We start from the raw sequence: 24,246 nt of genomic DNA on the forward strand, positions 1-24,246 counted from the left end.
GGAAAGATGGGAGGCTTGGTGTAGATGCTTAGCTCCACTATCGCGGTGGAAGCTTGCGGGGGTGCTCGCTCGTCACAGCTCATAGCTCACCAAGAGGCACGTGCCGAACATGTACCTACCGATAGCCACATGTCCGTCCTACGTAGCCTCAGAACAGCTGTCTGCACATCCTTCTTCTCAATTACACGCATGTCAAACGTCCTCTGTCCACCGGAAGTATCATGTACATACACGCACAAATACATCATCACAACTACACGCACGACCCTTAGCAACGCAAGCAGCACCCAAAATATGTAAACAACAATACATGCTTCTATGTGATATCATTCTGATCGCAAGGCAACTCTAAAACTCCTCTAAGACCCAATGCATCATAACGCATAATCCAGATGCCTCTACCCATGCAGAACGACACTGACGCAGGAAGCGATGAGCTGCCGGCCTACTGCAGAGGTATCCTGAAACCTGCTCTAAGGCCATTACTTTTGTTGTACCTGCGTTCCACAGCTCGAAGGACGCATGCAACTTGCGAAACTATCCCCAAAATCCGCTTAGAGAGCACCAGTCGACGCCATCTTCTTGCGGAGATGGTCCTTGTACTCGCCAATGGTTCCGTCCCACCTGCGGACGGTCTTGTGCTCGCACACCATAATGTCCTTCGCGATCTTGTCAAGCAATCTATCCATTGTTAGCAGGCTGATCAAGTAGGAGAGTTAGATTGAACATACCGGAAGTCGTGGGAAACAACAACGACACCACCGCTGAAGGCGTTGATGGCATCCGCCAAACTGTCAATAGTAGGGATATCCAGACCGTTGGTAGGCTCGTCAAGCAACAACATGTTGGGTCCCTCAATAGCGAGCAGAGCGAAGACGATACGGGACTTCTGACCATCGGACAGAGTGGCCATCTTCGATGTCTGTGCCTCACCAGTCATACCGTAGCGACCGAGCTGTTGGCGCCAGTATTGAAGATCCTGGCTGATGTGGTGGAACTTATCACGGACGAAGTCAAGGGCAGACTTGGTGAGGTCAAGCTGTTCAGCAGAGTGCTGGCTGTACACACCGAGCTTCAAGTGAGTGTGGCGCGACACAACACCGGATGTGGGGCTGAGCTTTCCGGTGAAGATGTTGAGAAGGGTGGACTTTCCAACACCGTTGGGTCCAACAAGAGCTGTTCGAGAGTCCATGTCGACACCGAAGTCCAGGTTCTCGTACAGGTTGTCCTTTGCATCTCCAGAGTAAGAGAAGGTAACGTCGTCAAGCGACAAGACAGGTGGGGGCAGCTTCTCGACGTCGGCAAAGCGGAAAGTGAAGACACGGTCAACGGCAACGGGCTCGATCAGACCATCGGCCTCCATCTTGTCCAAAATCTTCTGGCGAGACTTGGCTTGTCTGACCAAGTTGGCGTAAGTACCAGCGGAAGCAATGAACTTTTTGATGTGCTTGATCTCGTCTTGCTGCTTCTCGTAGGCCTTGGTCTGGTTGACCTCCTGCTCGGTACGGGTCTTGTGGTATGTGTCGTAGTTACCTCCGTAGTAGAGGAGCTTCTTCTGACGCATGTCGATCATGTTTGTGCAGACACCGTTCAAGAAGTCCATAGAGTGGGACACGAGAACCAGGGTGCGCTCCCACTTCTTCATGTACTCCTCGAGCCACACACAGGCCTCCAAGTCCAAATGGGCAGTGGGGTCGTCGAGCAGCAGCAGGGCGGGCTTGACGAACAGCGCCTTGGCGAGCGCAACACGCATACGCCATCCACCGGACATGTCCTTTGTCTTCTTGTTGATGGTAACCTTGTTGAAACCGAGACCGGTAAGAATGAGGGATGCGCGGGTGTGGAAGGTGGACGGGTCCATGTCTTCTTGACGCTGGTATAGTGTTAGTGGCGTGCCGCACTTTGATGTGGCGTGTACATACCTCGTAGATGTCGTCAAGGAGGGGGCTCTCGGGGCCGTCTTTCTCAAGGATATCCTCAGCCAGCTTCTCGAGACGGGCCAGCTCGTTCTCAGCCTCGCGCACAACCCACTCCAGGGCACCCAGCTCAGTCTTGGGGGCACCCATGTTCAGCAGGTAGATGTCGATGTGCTCTGGGAAGGGGAACTCGCGCTTGTCGATGGCCTTGAGCAGGGTCGTCTTTCCGCAACCGTTCTCACCCAACAGACCGTATCGGCGGCCGTAGTTGATCTCGAGGGTGGAGTCGTTGAAGAGGACCTTTCCGTGGAACACGAGCGATGCAGAGATGATCTTGACATCGCGCGACTGCTCGAGCGAGGCAAGCACACCGGTGGTGACGCGGTCGGACAGACCGTGCTTGTCCTCCTGCATGGTCAGCTTCTTGACCTCCTCGTTCAGCTCGAGGTCCTCGGCCTCGTCGCCGTTCTCAGAGTTGGCCTTGGAGGCATTCTTGGAGTTGGCCTTGGAGGACAACTTGGACGTGGCCGTCTTCTTGGGCTTCGCATCGCCGTCGGCGGCGCGCTTCGCCTGGCGGGCAGCTTTTGAGGCGGAGACCATGGTGTCTTAGTGGTTTATGGGTGAAGACTCTGGGGTGGTGGAGGGAGGAGGAAATTTCGTAGGGTTGGGATCAACGTCAATCTGTGCCCCGCTAAGTCTCTTATCGATAGGTGTCGATACCCAAAGGTTTCAGTTTCGCGTCCTGTTCAAAGCGCGACACTCGGATGTGAAAACGAGTGGAGTGATGAAGCGCTGGAAGTAGTGTAGCAAGAGAGGATTTGAGAGTAAGAAACGGCCAGGGCTGGTCAAACAATGCGACCCTGTGAATCAATTTTCTTACTTGTGGCGAAGGCTGCGCACGGCCAATGAGCGCTCCCCCACCATCATCATAGGGCAAGTAAGGCGCTCAACGCTCGAGGCTGACACCGCTACACGCATCTTTCGTTAGGATAGTAAGTCACCAGACAGGTAGCTAGGTCCAGATCCGGGCGAAGCAAACAGTGTCTTCGTATGTATTCTGTACGAATATGTTTTCTATGTCTCCAGAAGTCCCGCCATGTGCCCCTCAACGCAAAAGTACGCCATGCGCATCTTCCTATGTATATTTAGGTATGCGATGAACATGTGCTGCTCAGATCCCATTTTCGTTCAAAGTTACGAAACGATGAAGAGTATCGTTAGTATTAGGCATCACCTGTGTGGTTGTTGAGCATTGTGGATACCCCACGAGAGAGCGATGATCGTCATAGTTCTTATCTTCACCAGCCTCAACAGCGATAAGCGCCGTCTATATACCGTGACTGCTCCCGCTGTTGCTCGGCACCATAGTGAACTCAGCACTGCTCCTTTCGCTATCCGCTTCTTCCTTTTCTGAATCTACAGGCTTTGTCTCCTCGTCGACCCTCTCTCGTAATTTTCCTTGTAACTTTTCCAGTACTCTCGTCTCTTCCGCATTCAAGTTCAAATCGTCTGGCAACGTAATCCGGGCGCCGTTGATCTCAATCCTGTGCCTTTCGCAGTCATAGTGTTGCTCATCTGCACTCTTCTTTCGTTCTAAACCGCCCGTCGCATCTGGCACCACCTCTTCATCCCCAATCTTCACTTTCTGCAGATCCAAAGGGGTCCACCAGTATATCGGGAACTGCCTCTGGATGTTATTGATGACCAGCCCAACTGCAATCATAAGAGTAGTACCCCACAGAACAAGGCCGACGAAGTACCAGCCCATGGCTGTGATGACAGGGTCTGTGGCTGCAAGCACCGCGGATGCGCCGCCCGGTGGATGCACAGTGTTGGTCAAGAGCATGACGGCAGACGCGCAACCGCATGCTATAGCGCCTGCAATCCATCGTATCGAATCGAATTCCGAGTGATATTGGAACAGTTTCGATATGCCGACGCCGATGAGTGCAGAGATTCCATGGCCGAGGAGGGCATTGCGCGGTTGACCGAGTGGCGAGCGTATAGAGTTGTACTCAAGAATCGCAGAGGCACCCTGTATCACCAGTCAGCACAACAGATCACGCTCGTAACAGCAACAAGTAACATACGAATGAGGCGATCAACGCTGGCGGCTGATGCCATTGTATGCTGTCCGTATTATTGAAGACTGCCGCTACGACCGCCAGACCGCAGAACGCGCCCAACAGCGACCAGAACGCTCCAAGTATGTTCCCAACATCTTGACGCGTCTCCCTTCTATACCCAAGGAACCTCGACACCGGCGTCGGAAGCTTGTGCAGCGGTGAAGGAGGAATGATGCGATTGAGGTAGCGATCGATATCAAGGTCCCATTCCCTGGCTGCAGAGAACACACTCATACTGACCAACGTAAACACCAAACAAACAAAATCTTTCCATGCGAATGGATAAGTAAAACAGAAAGCAGATCAACAGCTCAAAGAGATTAAAGTTCAATGGCCCCGGGAGCGGACCGTCAAAAGCACGAACGTGCAACCAAAGTCCCTCATCGCGCAATTTATTCCCGGATCCAGCTGTCAAACAACGGTACTTTGTCCGCTCCTGCACCATTCGAATGCGCAAATATGCCCATTTACTCTGACGTTGACCTTGCACATGCGCGACGATCTGAAGTAAAGGTCCATGCGCAGCAAGTTGGGCTTTACGTAAAATTACGTACCACAAATACCGCTACAACATGGCTTTGTGAACATCTCCTCGGTTCCGCGGATGCGATTCTGTGTATTGGAAATAGGGTACTGAGATGTTTTTTGGAGTGAAGGAAGTTTATTCTAGGTAGCTAAATGATCGCTGGAGCGATGGGATCACAGTCAAAGGGTAAACCTTACCCGCAGCCTTCTACCCAACATTGACAATAAAAGGTAATGGGTTGCAATACTTTACACACCTGCCGTATCCATCGAGCTGCGCAAGCTATCGCGGTGTATGAGATTGTACTCCTTACCGTACCTGCAAGCCCCCGTGGCAGTTGGACGAGCTGTGGCATCCCTGCCATTACTACGCTAGACGGCAGCTTACATGGATCTCACCTGAGTGTAAGGACAGCACACACGACTAGGAGAAGGCTGTTAATCAGAAGGTGTGGAATTCACAAGTAGGAAAATGCATTCATTAGACAGCGTACTATACTGTGATCTAAACGGGTATAACACTCTTTGGAAAGGTATCGAAAGGTTCCGAGGCGCTATGCATCGTTCCGATCGTTGAACTGCGCTCCATGTTTGTAACGCCTGTGGTAAAACAAAAAAGTGTTTACCGTAGATCGATCGATCCCATGCGTCGCTGACCGACAAACGCCTCATGAATAATGCGATAACCCGAAACCCCTGCCATCTATACTCCTGTGAAGACGTAAAACTGCTTCTGCGACTAGGTACCACGGAAAAGGAACTGCAAATCCTCAGGGCTGAGGCGGTCCATGGCGACCTTGTCGTTGTTCACGGTACCAGCAATCATAGCGGCCTTCTTTTCTTGCAACGCGACCATACGCGACTCTACACTGTCCTCGATACAAAGGCGAGTGATCACACAAGGACGACGTTGACCGATACGATGGCATCGGTCGGCGGACTGCCACTCAGCTGCTGGGTTCCACCACCTGCGTTTCATTAGCGTTCTGTGGAAAGATATGGCGGAGACTAATACTTACGGGTCAACGATGAATACCCTGGATGCTTCAGTAAGGTTGAGAGCGACGCCACCAGCCTTGAGGGAGACGAGGAAGACCTCAACATCCGGGTTGGTCATGAAGTGATCGATGCTCTTCTGGCGCTGTGCAGGAGTCATGCTGCCATCTAACATGACGGTATTGAAACCGGCACGACGCAGACGCCACTCAATGAGCTGCAACATCGACGTGAACTGACTGAAGACGATGGACTTGAGTGTCTGCTTCTTGCTCCGAAGCTTGTAGAGGTCGTATACCAACATCTCAATCTTGGTGGAAGAAGTCCAGTTCTCCATCTTGATGCGGTTGATGATCGACGTCTTCTTGACGGAGTCCTCGTCTTGCTCAAGCTCTGGCTGTTCAAAGTCGATAGACAGGGCGATGTGGCAGCGAGGACAGTCTGCGTCCGTGCCAGAGGCTTCGCAGGTCTCCATGAAGTCCTTGATGCAAGCGCGACAGAACTCGTGACGGCAGTGAGAACGTACTGCGTCCTCGGCGGGCTCATCGCAGATATTGCACACGTAGACATTACCAGCACCTTCCGCCGCATTCTTCTTTAGCAAAAGATCGGGATGGTTGGCGACCTGTCGCATCTGCATGATAAGACCGAAGATGTTGGCGTAGTTGTTGAGCATGACACCCTGCGCAACGTAAGTATCGAACTTGCGGGCGGAGTTCGACATGATCGAGGTTGAGAAGTCGCGCTCCACCTCACTGAAGAACTCTTGGTGGATGATGATGTCCTTCATCGGCAACTCCATGGAGTTGGTATGATCGCGCTTCATACGTCGTAACATGATGCGAGCAGTGATCAAGTGAAGCTTTGTCAGGGCCTCCTCTCGGAGCTTATGGTCATCGCCAGTGATTGGGTTGAGCAGCTCCTGGTTGAACACTGAAATGTGCTCAGAAGCACCGTGGTTGCAGGCAACACACATGTGGTCATCGTCGGTGGCCCAATGCAGCTTCTCGCACTTGCATGAACGGCAGAAGTAGTCCGCAAATGGACGAACTTCCAGGAAGCGAAGAAGTGAGAAGAACTCTCCGATGCGATTCTGGACTGGCGTGCCAGACAAGCACCACTTGTAGTCACCAGTCAGCGCAAAGCAAGCCTTAGCTACACCAGTGTTCCGAGACTTGATACTATGCGCTTCGTCCAGGATAAGGCGGTGGTAGTGGATGGCGTGGAGTGGTGATGCCTCCTTGACGATATCCTCACCGCGGGACCATCCTTTGGTTTCCTTGCGATGCAGCGATTCCAGAGAATTGTACGAAACCATGATTACGTCGTAGAACTTGAGCTCCTTGATCGACATCTTCTTGCACTTGGCGTTCGTGCCGTGGTATACCAGAACCTTGAGCTTGTTGTTTGTGTACTCGCGGATCTCGTTGGACCATTGCATCAGAGCAACTGGCGGGACACATACGAGCGTTGGCTGCTTTGCAGGGTAATCGGACATGATCAGGGAGACAGCCTGGATAGTCTTGCCCATACCCATCTCATCTCCGAGCAGCCCACCCTTGTAGTGAGTCTTCTCCTGCCGAATCATCCAGCTAAGACCCTCAAGTTGAAATGGCTTCAATCGTCGGGTAATAGACTCTGGTTGCTCTGCCTGCTGAACCTCCAGGACGGGGATGTCTTCCAGAGTCTTCCACATAGTCTTCAGCTTTGGATGCTGTTGTTCTGCTCGTTCACGGTTCATGGCCCGCTTCCGCTCCCACTTGTCCGCGATGTGCGCATACCTCGCCCGACGATCAGTCGCTTCGTCTTTGTCGCCGCGGGTGAGCTTCTTCTTCCGGCCTCCAGATGCTTTCGGTTGGCGCGCCGCAGCAATCTTCTTCAGACGGTCACTTGTCGTCATCAAAGGCTCTTCATCGCTGTCGCTAGCCATTGGTGTCTCGACATCGTTAAGCAAAGACTCGGCGTCATCCACATCATCAGGACGAAACTCGCCGCCGTCAGACTCCTCGTCATCGAGAAAGTCCTCTTCCTTGAACGTTGCCTTCTTCGCACTAGAGCGTGCAGGACGACCACGCTTTGCTGAAGACTGAGCCTTGGCCTTGCCTTTGCCCTTGCCTTTGTAAGATGGTGCTGACGACAGAACAGCTGTCATTGAATCTGCGTCGTCATCGCTGAAGACCTCCTCGACCTTGGCTTTGCCCTTGCCCTTGCCAATGTATGAGGGCGCCTTCTTGCGACGCGAAGGCGCGATAGGCTCATCCTCGGATAGCATGTCCTCATCCTCCTCGTCCTCCTCGTCCTTGATCTTCTGGCGCTTGCTGTGTGGCGCATCCATTTCGTCCTCCAACTGCATTTGTAAAGCGATCTCAGCGTCCATGTCGAGCGTCCAGTTATCGGATTCAGAGCCAGAGTCTGATACGGCGGTGCGAGATCGTTTGGATGAGGTGCTCTGCGAAGGCGTCGTAGCATTGTTCAGCCGACTACGGGCAGGCTTCTTGCCACGACTGACTGACGCAGCTGGCGTAGTCGAGATGCTGGTTCCTTGTGTTTCGTAGTCTGAGTTCTCCAGGGAAGGTGAGGCGGTTGAACTCTCTTGTCCTGCTTGTTGCGCGTTGAGCCCTGCTAGTCGTCCACGAGTGGCGGGCGCCTTCTTGGACTTCATGGCGGGGACTCTAACTTCTTTCAACACGCGGCGGGCGCTGGCGGATGATTGAGGCACCTCGGGCTCGATGGTTTCGCTCTCGTGGTCGGAAGAGTCGGGGATGAAAGATCGAGAGGTACGAAGGCACGTCTGTTTGTGGCGACTATCAGCCAAGGAGGAGTCTACCAGGGCTGTAATCGCATTAGCGCAAGAATGATGCACAGCATTCACTTGTTAAGCCAAAGTGAAGGCCAAAGTCAGCCTGTACATACCAGTTGTCGGCGCTGGGGAAGGTGCGGTGGCGACGTCATTCGCGACACCAGTCGACTTGCGGGTTGATCGCCGGGGCGCCATTATGATGAATTGGTGGAAGGAAAAGCAAGTGAAAATGCGACAGAGATCGAGGAACGCGCAGCGAACACTGATGAACGGATTGAACGAGAGACTGTAACTTCGACGGAGGGGTGAGATGACAAGAAGCACTAATTGTCGAAGGGTAGATACCCCTGGCCCTTTTGCGCCGATAGCCCGTCGCGCGTTCACGCCTCAGGTGGCAAATTCGGGGACAAGGTCGCAGAAAAGCAAGGGTTGCAGGGCTTCGTAGAGAAAAGTGCGCAAACGGCGTCTGCTGTACAACGCTGTCTCGGAAATGTACAACAATCACTGCAAGCTTGTCATGCAGGTGCGATGTGGGTGGGGAAGACGCGTCGCGTGCTGAAGACGGTAGCACGTGATCAATTTCAGGCTGCCATCTCATCCGTTTACGGACTAGCGCTGAATGTCCCGCTGCAAGTCCGAAGACGCGTAAAGCAAGAAGATCTGCTATACCTTCAACAGAGGTTTTCGACTAATCAATAACGCCATGTTCACTTCAGAAGATCTCTCCACGCATGCCCGGATCGCGCGCGAGCCATCTGGTGTCGCCAAAGAACATGACCCCGACGCTACACCTCTCGCAACGTTCCTTCACTTCATGGATCTTCCCAAAGACATCCGATTCCTGATCTATGAACACCTACTCAATCGGTGCATCAAGCCTTTATCTTTCCCGGAAATGGGGATTGCCTATGAGGTGGCCACAATAGATCCGGCAGTCGCTCAAGCGTCACGCCAGCTCAGGACCGAAGCACGAGCGGCGACGCGCCAACAGCGTCTTGGTGGACCGCTTGTAATCTACATTGTCAAATCATCCGAGCATGTGCGAGATATTTCTCGCACGCTATCCATGGCTTACGACTCTGATCAACAACATATACTACAAGAGCGCATTAATACAGCTGCATTCGAGCACGACCAACACAATCAGGGCTGCGATAATGGTTCAAGGAAGATACTCGACTTCCCAGTTGCAGGCCCAATGAACCGAATCCCAGATCCGCCTTGCGAATTGGCATGTGGCAACAGAGCAGGATCTGGACGCATAGCGGAAACTTGATAAAGTTGCTCGGATCTGATCACTAGGATGGCAAGTAAAATGGGCGATGAAGAATAGGAGCCGCTCTCATGACTGCACGCAGAGACCGTTCGCAGTAATTATGGGATATTCAGATAGTGGAAACGGAGAAGAGTTGTTCATAGGTCCAGCATTGGATGTGACCAGTATCAAAAGATTGGTTAACAGTACAAATCCACAACTCAGCATTCTATGCGATCGCCACAAAGGCATTCAAAGTACCCAGGTTCCACAGCTTTCAGACTGGAGACCTAGCGCGTGCGAATGCATCTATACCTCCACTTACTCAGACTTGCACCAAGCCATAAAGCCAAGGTCCAGCCGTGGTCAAAACGGGACAAGATAACCCATATCATCACGAAGACTATGTCCAAAGCTCTCAGTAGTAATTGTGGTAGTCGTAGTAGTTGTGGCGGTTGTGGCAGTCGTCGTGGCAGACGTGGTTGTCGTGGTACTCATCATAGTTGTAGAAACGACCGGTTCGCCAAACGTTGAGTTCCTGCTCTGTCATGGCCTCCCATTGCAACTTCATATCCTCCGCATCAATAGCAGTCTCTTGATAACCTTTCCCTATCTGAGCCGGTGACGGAATAGCATCGGGTGGCGGTGTAGTCGTAAAGAACACAATGAGATCACACGGACCAATGCCTTCTGAGCGAACATTGTCTCTATGCAAAAGTATATAGCGCAAATCCCTGTCGCCTTCTACTTCCTCGTTTCGGAACAAAACTCTTAACTGGAAGTATGTCTCTTTGCGCATCCTGAGCACACAGAGACGATAGACCTCCTGGAGCGTTGTGTCGTCGAATTCAGTAAGTGGGGACGTCGAACTTCCGCTACGCATTTGATCGATATGCTGGATCTTCATCTTCAGTTGACGGGTCGGTACCATCTGCGTAAACTTGGAGAGTTCGATAGGCATGCCGGCGTCGCCATGTTTCTGTTTGGACATCATACCCAAGCGATGGCCCCAAGAGAGAGCGGCTAGAAAGTGCAGTGCAAACGTGCAATTACCTTCCGGGGCAACGAGTGTGATAGGTTGCCCAGGGTAGCCTTTGCCGAAGTAGGCTCTGATCTCGTCGCATAGAAGGCGGTTGACTAACAGTAGTGCTGTGGAAGGCCTTAATTTGGTATACCAGAGGCAACGATGGTTTCCAAAGATCGATACCAAGTGACTCTCGGGCTGCAAGTAATCGTATACTAATAACCGGATGTCTTTGGGAAGATCGAGGAAGCGGAAGGTATCAACGATACTGTCCATCTTGGGCTCTCAAGACAATAGATGAATTATGTATGCCGGCGAGGATGGGGTTCAAGAGCTGGTGGGAGTCGTTTAATGTGGTGAGGCCAGGTTTCTAGTCCATTGCCGTCTTCCGTTATTGTGATGATGGTACAATAAAGTATGTTGTCCAGCCTAGTGGGACATGATATCTGTATTCAGCTTCGAAGGTAGCGCGAATTGTGATGGCGAGCCGTTCTATGAGGGTTTTGCGGCGTGGATGGGGAATTGAATGAATGTCGATGTTCAGGAAGTTCCCGGTTCACCTGCATCAGATGCGGTGCACGGACCAACGCGCATCGGCAGGCGTCGCAAGACATGACGATTCCAGGCTCAGGCACCTCATCCAACCACAACCATCGACGTCGACCACCTCCCAACCCCATCTCCTCCTACGACATCCGTTACATCACCGGTACAGATAGCGAACTATCTAACGCTACCACGATCGAAGCGCCGTCAACGCCACCGATAAGCTACCCGCCGCCGCGCGATACCGAAGCTCCAAGTCGCCCATCATGGTGAAGCCCGTTGTTTCCGCGATGAATGCATGGACGTGGTATGCGCGAAACAACCTAGGGAAGAAGGAACAGCAAGGAAGCTAACGGAGTGCTAGCATCGTCGTGTCGCTCTTTGCCATCGTCATTCTCTCCACGATCGGAGCTCTGTTCAAAGTACGTCTGCCTCGTGCCCATGGTCCCGACAAGGACGAACACCTTCGAATCCACAGTCGCGACTGGTTATGAGGAATGTAAAGCAGAACTGATGCTAATGCGCAACTCGCAGGGACACAGCGGTACCGTAATGGGAGGACATGAAGACCCCGAGGATGGTGGCGCAGTTGCCGGCGCGGTATTCGGTGCCGTCTTCATATACATTGTACGTTGGAATGAAAAGAGAGTATCGCACTTAGCTAACTTCTTTCCAGGGCTTCTTTGTTTTCTGCGGCCTGCAGGCCTTCCTCCACATGCGCGAAAGCCGTCGCGGCGCGATAAGCCTGTCATAATCTTGAACAGGATGCGAAACACGATTGAGCGGCAAGATAAGACGAGAAATCATCTAGAGAATCTTTGGATGCGACGATGGCATCGGGACAGGCATGCGTCATTGCGCCTGTGGAGGAAAGGCAGGGGCACTTGTACATTGTAATATGGCACACGGCGTTCAGCGGGCACAGGCGGGTTCATACATTTCCGTAGCAAGACATTGGATTAGCCTAACATGTGCTATCTGTATGTGTGCATGAGCCCTGCATATGTCAATCGAAGCACCAGGACCGATACATGCACCAACGCCAAAACGCGCCCGCCACGACGTTCCCATCTACCAGTCCCTCTCCCACAGCGGCTCGAGCGTCTTGCTCATGTACGGGCCGTCAAGCCAGTAACCCAGTTTGCCGTAGTAACTCCGCACACCAACACCCGAGATAACACTGATCTTACTGCTTCCATGCTCTTCCCTGGCTATCCGCTCTGCCTCCTCCATCAAAAGCGTACCATAACCTTGATGCTGGAACCTCTTCGGGTCTCTTGCATGTATAGGGACAGCAGACCCGTAGACGTGCAGTTCGCGTACCAGCGAAGAGGGCTGGCCAGTCAACTCTGGCCGGAAAGTGTGTTCTTTCGAACATTGTCGTAGACGAAGCAGGGCGATCAAGATGTCCTGTTTTGGGTCTTCGTACGCAAGGAATGTTTCCCAACCGCCGTTAGCCGTATAGTCCCGACGTACCAATTCGACCTGATCGGGGCGGATCTTGTGCTTCACTTCGTTGATGCCGACCTCGCGTGTTCGCACATCGCGACATGAGGTACCAAAGTCCTTCATCCTTGCCAGCGCCAACTCTCGCAAGTTACCATTCTCAACACCGGATGTGACAAGCGGCATGGGGATATCGCGCTGCACACGGTAGATTCGCGTCCATGGCGGTACTAGGGCCAAGATGCGGGCAACGATATCGATGAGAGCGTTTGGGGTGTAGTTCTTGTATCTTCCTGTCCGCCAGAGTTCGTACAGTCCTGTGCCGCGGATGACAAGTGTAGGATAGATCTTGAGTCCATCGGTGCGGAAGTCTGGGTTCGAGAAGTACTCTACGAATTGATCGAGATCGCGCTCCATACCAACGTTAGGCAGGTCAGGCATCATGTGCGACACCACCTTGAATCCGGCGTCTTTGGAGAGACAGAAGGTCTTCGCTACGGCGGCGACAGTGTGGCCTCGGTTGGTGTCGCGCGCTACATCTTCGTAAAGGGACTGTACACCGATCTCGAGACGCGTACATCCGTAGCGTAACATGGAGGACAGATGTTGATCCAAACAGTAATCTGGTCGTGTTTCGATGGTGATACCCACGCACTTTATGTTACTCATCTCCCCGGCGGCAACAGCCTCGTCAACGTCTTTGGTTTGATATCCCGAAAGCGCGTTGTGTAGTTGTGAGATGAACTCGTCCCGATATGACTCTGGTAGCGACATGAATGTACCGCCCATAATGATGTACTCAACTTTGTCGACACTGTGACCGAGCGACTTAATCTGGTCGACTCGTCCACGAGCCTGCTCGTAAGGATCATATCGCGCTCGAATAGCGCGCATAGATGTTGGCTCGTAACCTGTGTAGGACTGTGTTGAGTACTCAAAGTCGGAGTCTGGACCTCCTGGACAGTATACACAGATGTTACCAGTGTAGGCAATGTGTGGACACCGGTGAGGTTTGCACATGACCGCCACTACTGCAATACCAGATGAAGTGCCTACAAATTACATCAGTCTCACAATACTTATGCAATATCATTGAGGGCAACGTACGGATCGGCTTGGCGATGAGCTTCGGGAGGATATATTTCTTGTAGTGCTCAGGCACAGCCGCGATAATCGCCGTGAGTGGAGGCTGGCTCTTGAGGTAGTGCTTCTTCGCGATCTGACCTCGTAGCGAGTTCAGATTCAGATCCTTCTTAGGTTTTGAACCGTCGGCCTGGGATTCATAGTCCTGAATGAGCGCTGAGGCGATATCTGCGCACGCACGCATGTAACGTTCATTCTCGGGTGGCAATTTGACATTCTTTGGCAGCCTCCTCTTATGCTGCGTCTCTGTCACTGTCAAAGTCGCCATGGTGGGCAGATTTTATTGTTTGGTGTTTGCGGTTTACAGATGGCGAATCTTGGGGACTCAGACTCTGGATGTGAAAGTCACGGGTGGGGGTGGGATTTATTCCGAGCTAAGTCGCTTATGTACTAGCGCGATCTCTACAGTGCAGCTTGCCAGACTTCAGCAACGCTGAAGGTCACTCTCCCACGAACTCACTCATCTGCTCCATCGAGGCGCGCCCCAAACCTCGACCTGATCACATTAATTTGTTTTCGAATTCTTGCGTCCGTACCCATGGAGCACGAATGGCTTTGCCAGACCCGTGATCCATAACGGTAACATCGGAAGTAATTCAGTCTTGAGCGCTACGAGGTATCGGCCACCTTGTCAGAGAAACATCACCATGAAGCATTTGACGTCGAGATGACCACGAATCGATTCATTGTGTACGGGAACGCTAAACAAAATCACTGCAGCAAAACGCGCTATGTTACTTTGAGGGTATCCAGTCATGCTTCTTAATTTTACTCATCACCATGATTTTATCATCATGCAAAGCTCGATGGCGTCCTGTTGACTCGTTGCCTAGGCTCAGTCTCAAGGACAGCACCTCCAAGAGGTACGTCGGCGCCGTGTTGCAGGGGAGCATAAAGCTCGTCGTTCGTCGTCATAGCAGGGCTATCCTGTCTGCTCTCTCTTCTCAGAGCGTTGATCTGGGCAGAGTTGCCTGGTACGGCACCGCGACTACCTAGGTAGCTGAACCTCCCCACCTGACTACCTGTAGTCACAGCAGTCGGACGTTGCGGCGATGGTAGAACCCCTGATTCGGAGCTACCAGATCCGCGTTTGTTGCTGATATCAGAGTTCGAACGGAATTGCGTTCCGTACATGCCAACATGAGGAACGTACTGTGGGTCACGTTGACCTTGGCCATTGGCAACGACTCCACCATCCGGACCACCGGCATCGGCAACAGCGGCCTTCTCTGTAAGCTCTGTAGCCACCTGGTGAGCGTCGTACTCGTTGATACCGGCGGCAAGCAACAAGTTCTTCTTCTTCTCGATTTTGGCAGCGTGGTCCATATCCTGACCTGGGTTGGCAGTCTCGTATTCGAGGATCTTGATGAATTTGTAGAACCCGGCCGCGATAATAGATCCGAGTATGGGTCCTAGCCAATAAATCCAGTGGTAGTGCGTGAACTCAAGGTTGACGACGGCAGGGCCGAATGAACGTGCGGGGTTTAGCGAACCACCCGTGAAGTACACTCCGGACAGCTCTGTGACGAACAAAGCAAGACCGATACCTGTTCAAGACGTTAGTATCCATTACAGGAGTCAACCAAAGGCTATCCATTACATACCCACGGGCGCGATGAAGGTTCCCTTGTGCTTCTCAGCTGCCAGCATGAAGATGGTGAAGACCAACTGGGCAGTAAGGAACATCTCAATGAAAAGACCCTGCGCAATAGAGGTACCTCCACCGAGTTTTGTTCGAACGTTTAGGTCACCCGGGAACATGCACTGGACCAAACCGGCCGCGGCCATGCCTCCAAGGAGCTGAGTGACGAACAATAGAGCACCGCGTACCCAGGGGAGAGCACCGATCAAGCACATGCCGAATGTGACCTACATTTTCGTCAGCAAACTGGTTGAGTAAGAGTGCAAGAGAGAGGAGTTACTCACGGCCGGATTGAACAAGCCTCCACTGATCCTGAAGAAGACCCAGGCGTTCACAGCAAGCGAGAAGCCAAAGCAAAGCGCAATATACTGCAGCTGTTGGGGATTGCTGCCAGCCTCCGCTACCGTCTGGCCTCCCGACGACGGTATACTGTTTGCGACTTGTGCACCGGACAGAGCAAAGTATAGAAACAGGACAGTGCCGACAAATTCTCCGCACATGGCGATGAAGTGGTTACGAATATTGTCGGGCACGCGGCTCAATAACGGCAGACGCATCTCTGAATCGGTGAGGTTGGCATTAGGGTCTGCAGCCTTCGTGAAGGGTAGTGCAAAGGCTTTGCCCTGGACGGGTTCCTGTCACGAAAGTATTAGCATTGTCCCACATGACAATGCTGCCATTGGGTTCTACCTACGTTGATATTCATGGCGATAATATGGCTCCTGAGCCAGAGAAGAAGGAAAGGTAAAAGTCCAGAAACGAAAGCAAGACTTCTACCACGCCGAAAAGAAGAAATATGGGAAAGTCAAGAAGAGGGGACGCAATCTACTTGTCGATGAGAATACAAGTCCACATCACGACCCAAGTAGTCGTTTGGTGATACTACAGCTAACGGCTACTCAGACGGCCAAAGCGAAGTGTCGTCATGCTTCAGCCGTTGACGCGACGGCCACACGCCTGGATCTCGAACTACCTCAGCTATGCTGAAGATTTACCGGTAAGATCTGGACTTAGGTCAACGTCGAACCTAAAGCAGTAAAAAGGTGGCTGACACAGCATCATAGTCATCTCAAAAGAGCGACGGATCGTGATCACAGCTGGGATGTGCCACGGGAAGGTGGCGCGCTAACGCCGGGGCGGGCTCCGCATGCTGATCCAGGCCACGATAGAGGGAACTATTTCCCGGTAATCTGTCTACCAGCGTACCAGCCATTCAACCGCAGCTTTGCTCATGAGGACGTCATGCGGAGATGACTGCGGGTTGTTCTGGTATTGTAGTGCCGTCAGAGCCTCAAGCAAAGCAAACAACGAAGAATCCTCGACCGCAACACGATCGCCTGCTCATGGTGACCTCATTACAGCAGCCTCTGTCGACTTCGAATGGACATACCCACAAGCGGAATACCCGACCATAATTCTAGGTGGCTGACCCGAAAACACGCTTTTGGCCGTGGGCGCTACTGAGCGCAGACCTTGCCTTGACAGATGGATCGCATCGCAATTCTATTCGGGCGATCGAGTTCTCAAAATGGCACCACTGCAAGGCTTACAGCGCATGACTTGGATGAATAGGGTCGGCTTGTGGGAGTGGCAACGAGGAGTCCTGGTGACCCATCTAGGCAGCGCCACATGCTCATGCTCGGTATGCACACCAGCCGCTAGTGCAGTCTGGAGTCCACGAGGAAATGGCACTTGGAAGTCTGGATTCGTTTTGAGCGGCTTGTTGGTTGTGGAGACGCTGCGGTGTCTTTGTATATTTGTGTTGGAAGAGCGAAATCTGCTTTCGTAGTAGATGAAGTATCTTCACATTAATCAAGTACTTCGAGATAGGATACATGTCTGCTTGAGTCACGATGATCATGATAATCGTGAGAGATAGGTGGCAAAGTAGCTATACATTGAAGTGCGTAGCCCCTTGTCTATCGCTCATGAATTCTCACGATGTGACGTAGTAAAGAGAGAACCTTGGAATGCTCAAACCCGCATCCCGTGGCTTACAAACATCCAACCACCATAGTCAAGGAAGAAACTGGACAACTGATAAGAGTCGATGACCTAGACGTCTACATTGCCCCTAGCGTTGAGTGAGCCTCTGTCTTGAGATCCATGTAGATTGCAGGCACCTGTTCGCCTCGACAGTTTCTTCCTTGTATGAGGCGCCGCAAGTAGTATCTTCACAGGTGCGCTCACTTCTCCTCTAAGAAATACAGCAAAGGAGCTACAACCAAGAGCCCTATTGCCGCAAAAAGTTGTGTAGCGCATTAGCTGTGTTCACATACGACGTTCCTTTTTAATGAGTATCGAGAAGTTGCAATGCGCTCTTGCTCTTCCTCTTATCACATAGGTGGGGCCAACCAAAATGCTTGGTGAATTTTGATTTTCAACGTGGAAGCTGCGGAATCGCTTCGACCCCGCGTCTAGCGACTGCACTGTTGATTTCTGCCGATGCTACCAATTCTTATCGCAATTATATTCGCCGTCTTTGCTCCAACTTCCATCAATCATCCAATAACACGGTCGCTTAGCTCAGTTGGTTAGAGCGTGGTGCTAATAACGCCAAGGTCGCGAGTTCGACCCTCGTAGTGACCATTCACAGTCTTTTCTTTTTACCTTTTGCCAGAAAACTATGTCAAAGTCAATCTTACGATGTGGGAGAAAGATCCGCAGGACGACAGGGGCGCGGTCGCGGGTTCAAACTTCGTAGTGACCACCGACACTGTTTTTTGTCTTTGCCAAGCTTCTGCTCTGTGAAACGACCTCGCTCTTTTCGCTTCAACCTTGTTCCTGTCTTGAGCCCATCAAGGTCGCTGGGAGGGAGAAGAATGGCATCGCAATATTATGGAAACGTGTTGTACAATGTGATTAAGGATATAAGCCCACCACATCCCAGGAACAGATTAAACGCTCTGCAATCTACATTGGTGTCAAAACGAAAGTTGACAAACTTCTGACGCAATATAGACTCCCGGACCGTTTACCTCACTCCTTCTTCGTAGGTGGGTGATGTAGGTGTTGAACTTCTTTGTCGAACGGGGTGCGTAAATCAAAACGCCTCTCCAGCGAGATCTTCCGCGAGACCCTCCAGCTCTTCCTGTCTGAAAGGTACCCACAGTCTCTCCGTACCCATACCATCCTTCTTACTCTCTATCATCTGATGGTCGTGGAACTCCTTGAGCAGAGTCCTGAAACTGACTTCACTTGTGCAAACGAAGGCCTCGACAGCCTTGTGATACAGCACACGGTACTCAACGCCCTGGGTAGACTCTGGCAGAACGTTCTTGACTTGTGCGACCTTCTTCGACCTCGGCGTAGCAGTAACCTCGTCTTCTTCCTCCATATCACCGCCTTCCATGAGTGAGAGAGCTAGCTGTTCCATGACGAGAATGCGGAACAGTTCTCGAGCTTGCTCCGGTAGAGAGCGTAAGACGAAGCCGACACCATCTCTTCCGCCTACTCGTCTTCCGCTGCGTCCGAGGAGCTCATTCACAGTCTCTACCGTGTCTATCTCCGCGTCGTAGGGCGCAAAGGTTGTTGCGTCGTGGAAGAGGAATTTGTATTGTGTCTTCATGCCAACATCCCACAGAAGAGGGAAGTTCGGTGTATCCGCTGTACACACAAGGTTGATTGATGGATTTGCAGCCAGGCGGGCGAGCATGGAAGGTACTGGAGACTTTCGAAGGTAGGGCGAGTCGATGGAATTCAGAACGACGGGTACTGGATGCGGCGGCGGGTTGCTGGTGAGGTGTTCAAGGATGAAATCGAGTAGCAGAGCCGGCTGATTGGGCAACTTTGGTCCGGCTGGTATGACTGCCGATGCCAATGTCAACAGCAAGTCTTTCACGGTTGTGCCAGCTGTGTATCCGTTGATAACCACAATCTTCGGTGTCTTCTTTGTCCCTTTGTACGGCGCAGCGTCTAGGAGAGACTGATAGAGGCGTGCGGTGAATCGCTCGGTGATGATGCGCTTCGATCCGTACCCATAGAGGCATATGTTGAAGCCTTCCTCCAGCTCGAAGATCCATTGATCGTATGCTCGGCCGTGCAATTCGAGCAAGAACTCTCTTTCAGACTGGTGGCGGTCCTTGTACGTTTGCATTGCTGAGAAGTATTCATCGTGATTCAACAGGCTCTGCGCAGAGAGAGTGTTGTTGGAGGTTTTGGTGCCGCCTGGGCGATTCTGCCAGAAGTACTCCTCGTGCGGTGGCAGCTCAGTCGGAGGTGTCGGCGAGCGCTGCTTTCGCGGCCGCCCTACTTTTCCTGACCCCTTAGGTCGGCCTCTCCCACGCTTCGAGGGTGTCTCTGGTACAGGTGCTTCGTCTTGTACCACTCCCTCCTCGGCCTGCTCCGCGTCCTCTGTGTCTTCCCCTAAGATGTGTTCGGCGAGGTCCTCCTCCTCATCCAGCGCATCTTCGTCGCTTTCGTCGCCATTCAGTGTGCGTTCCAGTATACGGCGATTGCTCTTTCTGCGCGCGCTGCGATCGGCGTTGCGAACGATGGTGGGCGTGCCATTCGGAGAGTCTCGTTTTGCGGATTTGGTAGGTGTCTCAAAGACCAGCTTCCGGGCAGACTTGGGCGTCGCGATGATGCCGTTTACCAGACCAGTCTTTTTCAAGATGGATCGGGGCGTCCCATGCTCGGCCAGATGTTGTGTCCTCCCCTTTCTGGATGGTGTCTGCGCTTCGAGGGGTTCTAGCTCATCGTGAGCCTCTTCAGCGAATCGTGCGCGTGATTTCTGCGGTGTGCCCTCGTCGACATCGTCTTCGTCGCGTCTGCGCTTTGTGCCGACCATGTTCTGTTCGTTGGGTGGTTGGTCGGGCAGGAGGGTGACGCGACTTGCGCGACTTGGGCTTGGCGCGATGGTTGAGGCTCAACCTTAAAGCTTATTTCCGAAGGGTCGAGGACTCGGATTCTTTCCGCAAGCCGTGGGCTCATAGTGACTTGTTGCATTTCTAGCCTTTGCTACTTGCGTTTGATCCTGTCATTCACTGGAGGTAGCCATACTGTCGACAAGGCGGCAGGAAGCCACAACCATGCATTCTGGGCAATCGCATTGACATGTGATCGTGCCTGACACCCCGGGGCTTGGACGCTTGGAAGCATCGTACACCAGGTGCACGCTCTCGTCTTCTCCACTGGCAACCCCGTCGCATGCATGTGTGCACACTACCACAACACGCAGCATGCAAACTGGTGGTCCAGGCTATATGCATGCGAGACATTTCTTCGCTTCGACGACTAGATTTGGTCATGCACGATTATGTCAAGCAGCCTTGCCGACTATGCTAGCGCCCCTGGAACCTGGAACCTGAGGGATGTTCGCGGCCCGTTCGTAAGCGGATACTTGCTGCCTCCCCGTGGTAGTCACGCCGCGGTGGTCTGTCAGACGTGACGAGGTGGTGATTCAGACGGCCAAGGCAGATGACACTTTCATGTGCGAATCTTGACAACGTGTCTCAGAGGGTGTCATGTTGGGCTGTGGCTGAGACGGGCTACAAATAGCTGTAGGGCTCCATGGGCTATGCAGTCAACAGGCGCTGATAGGCGTGGGTTAGGCGAAAATGGTGCCCAGCCAGGATTGTGCTTCTTTGATGATCTCACGCATGCCGGCCGCTCCTTCTCAGTTTCCGTCGTCGTGTTCGTCCGCTCCTGCCCCGCACAACCCCAAATCTTCAGCTCCGTACTTCTTGCACCCACGACGAACCCGCCAGCAAAGCCCCGCCTACCGCCACGAGACTGCTACTGCGACGCCAGCACCGCCGACGGCCACAGCCTTTGAGCGCCTCGTTGCGACACGCTCGCCCCAGAACGCCGCGCGGCGCATTACCCGGTCTTCAGCACGCGCTTCGGGCTTCCGGACTGTTGATGCCAGCATGGAACCTAGGAGGCGGCCAGAGTACAACCTCGAGATCTTTGCCGACGCGGCGTGCGTGAAGGACGTCGTCAAGGGTGAGTCTTCTCTTCCACCGTGTCTCTGGCGTGAAGATCGGCGCAACTTTCTCCCCCACTACACGTCTCCCCGCCCCGAATACCCCGTAGACCATAGTTGACCTGGCTCCAGCGATACTGCACACGATATTCTTCCACCGCTACTTTACGTCCATCTCTCCCTTGACCCGCGATCTCCTCGACCTGACCCTTCCCGCCATCGACGATGTTGATCTCGAGACACTTATCGAACAGAAGACGTTTGCGCTAGTTCGGGCCATAGATAGCACGCACCAGCCGAGAGGAAGGGGGCAGATTGTCGTGCAGTTCTTTGAGAAGAAGCGAAAGAAGACATCGTACTTCTTCAGCAAGGCGGACGAGGACGTTTGCTGGGAGCAGTGGACGCTGGACGTTACCCTTGCCCAGCCACGCACAGAAACTGGTATGTCTCTGCGCTTGTTGCAACGCACGCCACTAACGAAGTGTCAGATGTGCTCAAGGTCCGCCGTGCCATGACCAAGTCTCTGGAAAAGGCAGCGCATAAGATCATCGCCATTGTGAACCGAGAAAAAGACCACATCCCACCCATCACAACCACCGACGCCAACCCCTTCCCTTACCAGATCGTCGTGAACCCAAAGTCTGTCAACGAGAACGACTGGCGACCGCGCATCGGCCTTTTCTGATACCAATACCACGGCACCGAGTGCAGTAATAAACCCACTGTATATACACCCATGGACGATGTTATGAGTAAGAGGAGGTTCAACACCGCTGGGAGACACCACTCGTCACTGAATGCGACGAGAAGGATGGAAAAGTTATGGATTCGCACACCTGAAAGACCGACCGCGCTTCACCCCCTTATCCCTCGCCACCACTACCACTGCCAAAAGCTCCGTTGTACAGTGTCCGCTATGTCGGGCAACCCCCATAACTGTGTCGCATTCTGAACCCGCGGATATCGGGAAGTTTAGCGAAGAAGACGAGCCTCTGGTGCTCCTGATTGTTTGATTGCTGCGATAGCTACACAAGATACCCAATTCCCCAATGAAATTTCCTCATTCTACATAATTACACAGTATTGTTGGTGATGTCAATTCTGGCCAATGTTGTTCTCGAGGAAGCGTCTGGGACACACCCACGTGCAATCAAGCTGCTTTACTACTTATACTTCTTGGTAATCTAATAATTTACGTCTAACTGGGCTCTGTAATCGTTATTCAGCGTCCCAACTCTCTAGCAATATCCAGCTCATCCTTCATTGTTATTCTCAGCCCACTCAACCCACCGCTTCACAACCTCATCCACCTTCTTCACCCCCTCCTTCGTAGCCTCGACTTCAAACCACTCTTTATGCGACTTACCGCAAGCATCACACTGCTTGATGACACGCTGATCCGCAAGCTCGAGATGAATCAGGCGCTCCACACGATGCGCATGCGGCACTTTCCTCACGCCATCAGAGGCAGCCCCAGCATTCGCACCTGATTGCCGCCGTGACTGTGCGGGCGAGGGCTGAGGAGAGGGCGTGGAAGAAGAAACGTAGGGATAGTACCGTACGAGGGATAGACTGTATCCGCACTGGCGAGTCCATTCGTTCATACGGCGGTGGACGTTGTTTGCGCGCCCGATTTTGAGGAGGATAGTATCTTTTTCTGGTGGGGAGTTTGCGGATCCGGATCTTGAGCGGGTGGTGTTGGGCTGTCCGCCTTTGACGGAGAATTGGCGCATGACATCTGAAGTTCGCCTACTTTGATCTGTACGTGATGGTGGTGAGAGAAGCGTCGACGCAGCGGAGGATGGTGCAGGGCCGGCGGCTTCGGGGGTGAGCCAGAAGATGTAGATGTAGCCTTCTTCGTCGTGGGGTGAAATGGGCTTTGAGAGTTGGGCGAGCAGGGTCGACGCGAGTTGTGGTGGTACTGTGTTCGGGATGTAGCGGAGTAGCTTGGCTGTTTCTGACTCTTCGCGAGTTGTCCGATTGACAGGTCGAGCGGGCTTTTCTCCTAGTGGCTTGCGGGCAGGTTGATCACTTGGTGGTCGCGATGTGGAAGGTGGTCGCGAGGAAGATGAAGGTCTCGAGGTCTGTCCGCTCGGCCTTCGATGATCTTGTCGTACTCGAGGCGGTTGCTGTGGTACCTGCTGCATGGGAGTCTCTTGTGCATCGTCCTCCGATACTGGCTTTTCGTCTGTCCTTCTCTTGTGTCGCACGACCTCTGTATATTCCTCGTCATCCGCAGACCCACAGCACAATGAAGCCCAAAAACTCTTCTTTTTCCTCTGTGGCGGTGGCTTCGGCGGTCGATGGTCTCGGCGCTTTCTTGCTGCCATGACATCGCTCGGTACAGACATCAACGGCCCTTCTACGTTGTCCCAGGTAGCTGGTCGATTGATGCGCCGCGGCGGACGAGATCCAGATGTTCTCCTCCTTCCATTCTTCTTGGGCGCGACTTCCTCCGGTTCTCCAAAATCAAGGACACCCAGTCGTTCCACGAGCGTGTCGATACTGTTCCTCTCTTTCAACGGGTAAAGCTGAGTCGCCGGACCGCTCGATGCTTGCGCGGCCAATTGCTCGGCTTGGTCTTTGTGTTGCCAGCAGAAGTAGGCGGCGGCGCCAATCTCGTCATCGTCGCTGTCGTCGCTAACAACGGATACTACAGCGATAACACCCTCATCATTAGATGCTTTCGCATCAACAGGACGTCTGCAGGGTCGTCCCGATTTAGTAATGCCTTTGCATGTTGTAGCCGGGTTGCGCGAATCCGAGCGCGGAATGAGCGATTCTGGTGTCGTTCCCGTGAACATGTTGGTGTAGTTGTAGGAGGGCGATCCGTGATTGCTGGGCAGACAGTAGGACTAAAGTCAAAGCCAAATTGCAGATACAAAGCCCAGACTGGTGTGA

At 52.8% G+C, this 24,246-nt stretch overlaps 10 protein-coding genes and 1 non-coding gene across 11 annotated transcripts; 3 read left to right on the forward strand and 8 right to left on the reverse strand.

The window, feature by feature from the left end:
• Window positions 1–554: 554 nt before the first annotated feature.
• On the reverse strand, window positions 555–2,516 carry ARB1 (ABC transporter ATP-binding protein arb1; the record flags this gene model as incomplete). Its single annotated transcript, XM_051448188.1, has 3 exons — window positions 555–681; window positions 732–1,873; window positions 1,923–2,516. 3 exons carry the CDS (start codon window positions 2,514–2,516, stop codon window positions 555–557), a joined length of 1,863 nt encoding a protein of 620 aa, XP_051300455.1.
• Window positions 2,517–3,243: 727 nt separating this feature from the next.
• On the reverse strand, window positions 3,244–4,276 carry J4E86_007671 (uncharacterized protein; the record flags this gene model as incomplete). Its single annotated transcript, XM_051448189.1, has 2 exons — window positions 3,244–3,951; window positions 4,007–4,276. 2 exons carry the CDS (start codon window positions 4,274–4,276, stop codon window positions 3,244–3,246), a joined length of 978 nt encoding a protein of 325 aa, XP_051300456.1.
• A 1,030-nt stretch (window positions 4,277–5,306) lies between these two features.
• J4E86_007672 (uncharacterized protein) lies at window positions 5,307–8,558 on the reverse strand (the record flags this gene model as incomplete). Its single annotated transcript, XM_051448190.1, has 3 exons — window positions 5,307–5,535; window positions 5,587–8,395; window positions 8,477–8,558. 3 exons carry the CDS (start codon window positions 8,556–8,558, stop codon window positions 5,307–5,309), a joined length of 3,120 nt encoding a protein of 1,039 aa, XP_051300457.1.
• A 1,478-nt stretch (window positions 8,559–10,036) lies between these two features.
• On the reverse strand, window positions 10,037–10,918 carry J4E86_007673 (uncharacterized protein; the record flags this gene model as incomplete). Its single annotated transcript, XM_051448191.1, has 2 exons — window positions 10,037–10,641; window positions 10,672–10,918. 2 exons carry the CDS (start codon window positions 10,916–10,918, stop codon window positions 10,037–10,039), a joined length of 852 nt encoding a protein of 283 aa, XP_051300458.1.
• Window positions 10,919–11,454: 536 nt separating this feature from the next.
• J4E86_007674 (uncharacterized protein) lies at window positions 11,455–11,942 on the forward strand (the record flags this gene model as incomplete). The annotated part of the gene is made up of 4 exons (XM_051448192.1): window positions 11,455–11,495; window positions 11,553–11,610; window positions 11,723–11,815; window positions 11,865–11,942. The coding sequence occupies 4 exons, from the start codon at window positions 11,455–11,457 to the stop codon at window positions 11,940–11,942; spliced, it is 270 nt and encodes an 89-aa protein (XP_051300459.1).
• Window positions 11,943–12,259: 317 nt separating this feature from the next.
• ELP3 (Elongator subunit) lies at window positions 12,260–14,045 on the reverse strand (the record flags this gene model as incomplete). Its single annotated transcript, XM_051448193.1, has 2 exons — window positions 12,260–13,686; window positions 13,742–14,045. The coding sequence occupies 2 exons, from the start codon at window positions 14,043–14,045 to the stop codon at window positions 12,260–12,262; spliced, it is 1,731 nt and encodes a 576-aa protein (XP_051300460.1).
• A 524-nt stretch (window positions 14,046–14,569) lies between these two features.
• J4E86_007676 (uncharacterized protein) lies at window positions 14,570–16,125 on the reverse strand (the record flags this gene model as incomplete). Its single annotated transcript, XM_051448194.1, has 4 exons — window positions 14,570–15,324; window positions 15,382–15,646; window positions 15,704–16,054; window positions 16,114–16,125. The coding sequence occupies 4 exons, from the start codon at window positions 16,123–16,125 to the stop codon at window positions 14,570–14,572; spliced, it is 1,383 nt and encodes a 460-aa protein (XP_051300461.1).
• A 1,809-nt stretch (window positions 16,126–17,934) lies between these two features.
• On the forward strand, window positions 17,935–18,008 carry J4E86_007677. Its single transcript has one exon. It is a non-coding gene; the product is annotated as a tRNA-Ile (tRNA).
• A 454-nt stretch (window positions 18,009–18,462) lies between these two features.
• On the reverse strand, window positions 18,463–20,208 carry J4E86_007678 (uncharacterized protein; the record flags this gene model as incomplete). The annotated part of the gene is made up of 1 exon (XM_051448195.1): window positions 18,463–20,208. One exon carries the CDS (start codon window positions 20,206–20,208, stop codon window positions 18,463–18,465), a length of 1,746 nt encoding a protein of 581 aa, XP_051300462.1.
• An 811-nt stretch (window positions 20,209–21,019) lies between these two features.
• On the forward strand, window positions 21,020–22,030 carry J4E86_007679 (uncharacterized protein; the record flags this gene model as incomplete). The annotated part of the gene is made up of 3 exons (XM_051448196.1): window positions 21,020–21,365; window positions 21,478–21,786; window positions 21,834–22,030. 3 exons carry the CDS (start codon window positions 21,020–21,022, stop codon window positions 22,028–22,030), a joined length of 852 nt encoding a protein of 283 aa, XP_051300463.1.
• A 568-nt stretch (window positions 22,031–22,598) lies between these two features.
• On the reverse strand, window positions 22,599–24,149 carry J4E86_007680 (uncharacterized protein; the record flags this gene model as incomplete). The annotated part of the gene is made up of 1 exon (XM_051448197.1): window positions 22,599–24,149. The coding sequence occupies one exon, from the start codon at window positions 24,147–24,149 to the stop codon at window positions 22,599–22,601; it is 1,551 nt and encodes a 516-aa protein (XP_051300464.1).
• Window positions 24,150–24,246: the final 97 nt, after the last annotated feature.

The sequence above is a fragment of the Alternaria arbusti genome, assembly GCF_024043155.1.
Source record: "Alternaria arbusti strain BMP 1465 chromosome Unknown scaffold_11, whole genome shotgun sequence".
Taxonomy (NCBI): domain Eukaryota; kingdom Fungi; phylum Ascomycota; class Dothideomycetes; order Pleosporales; family Pleosporaceae; genus Alternaria; species Alternaria arbusti.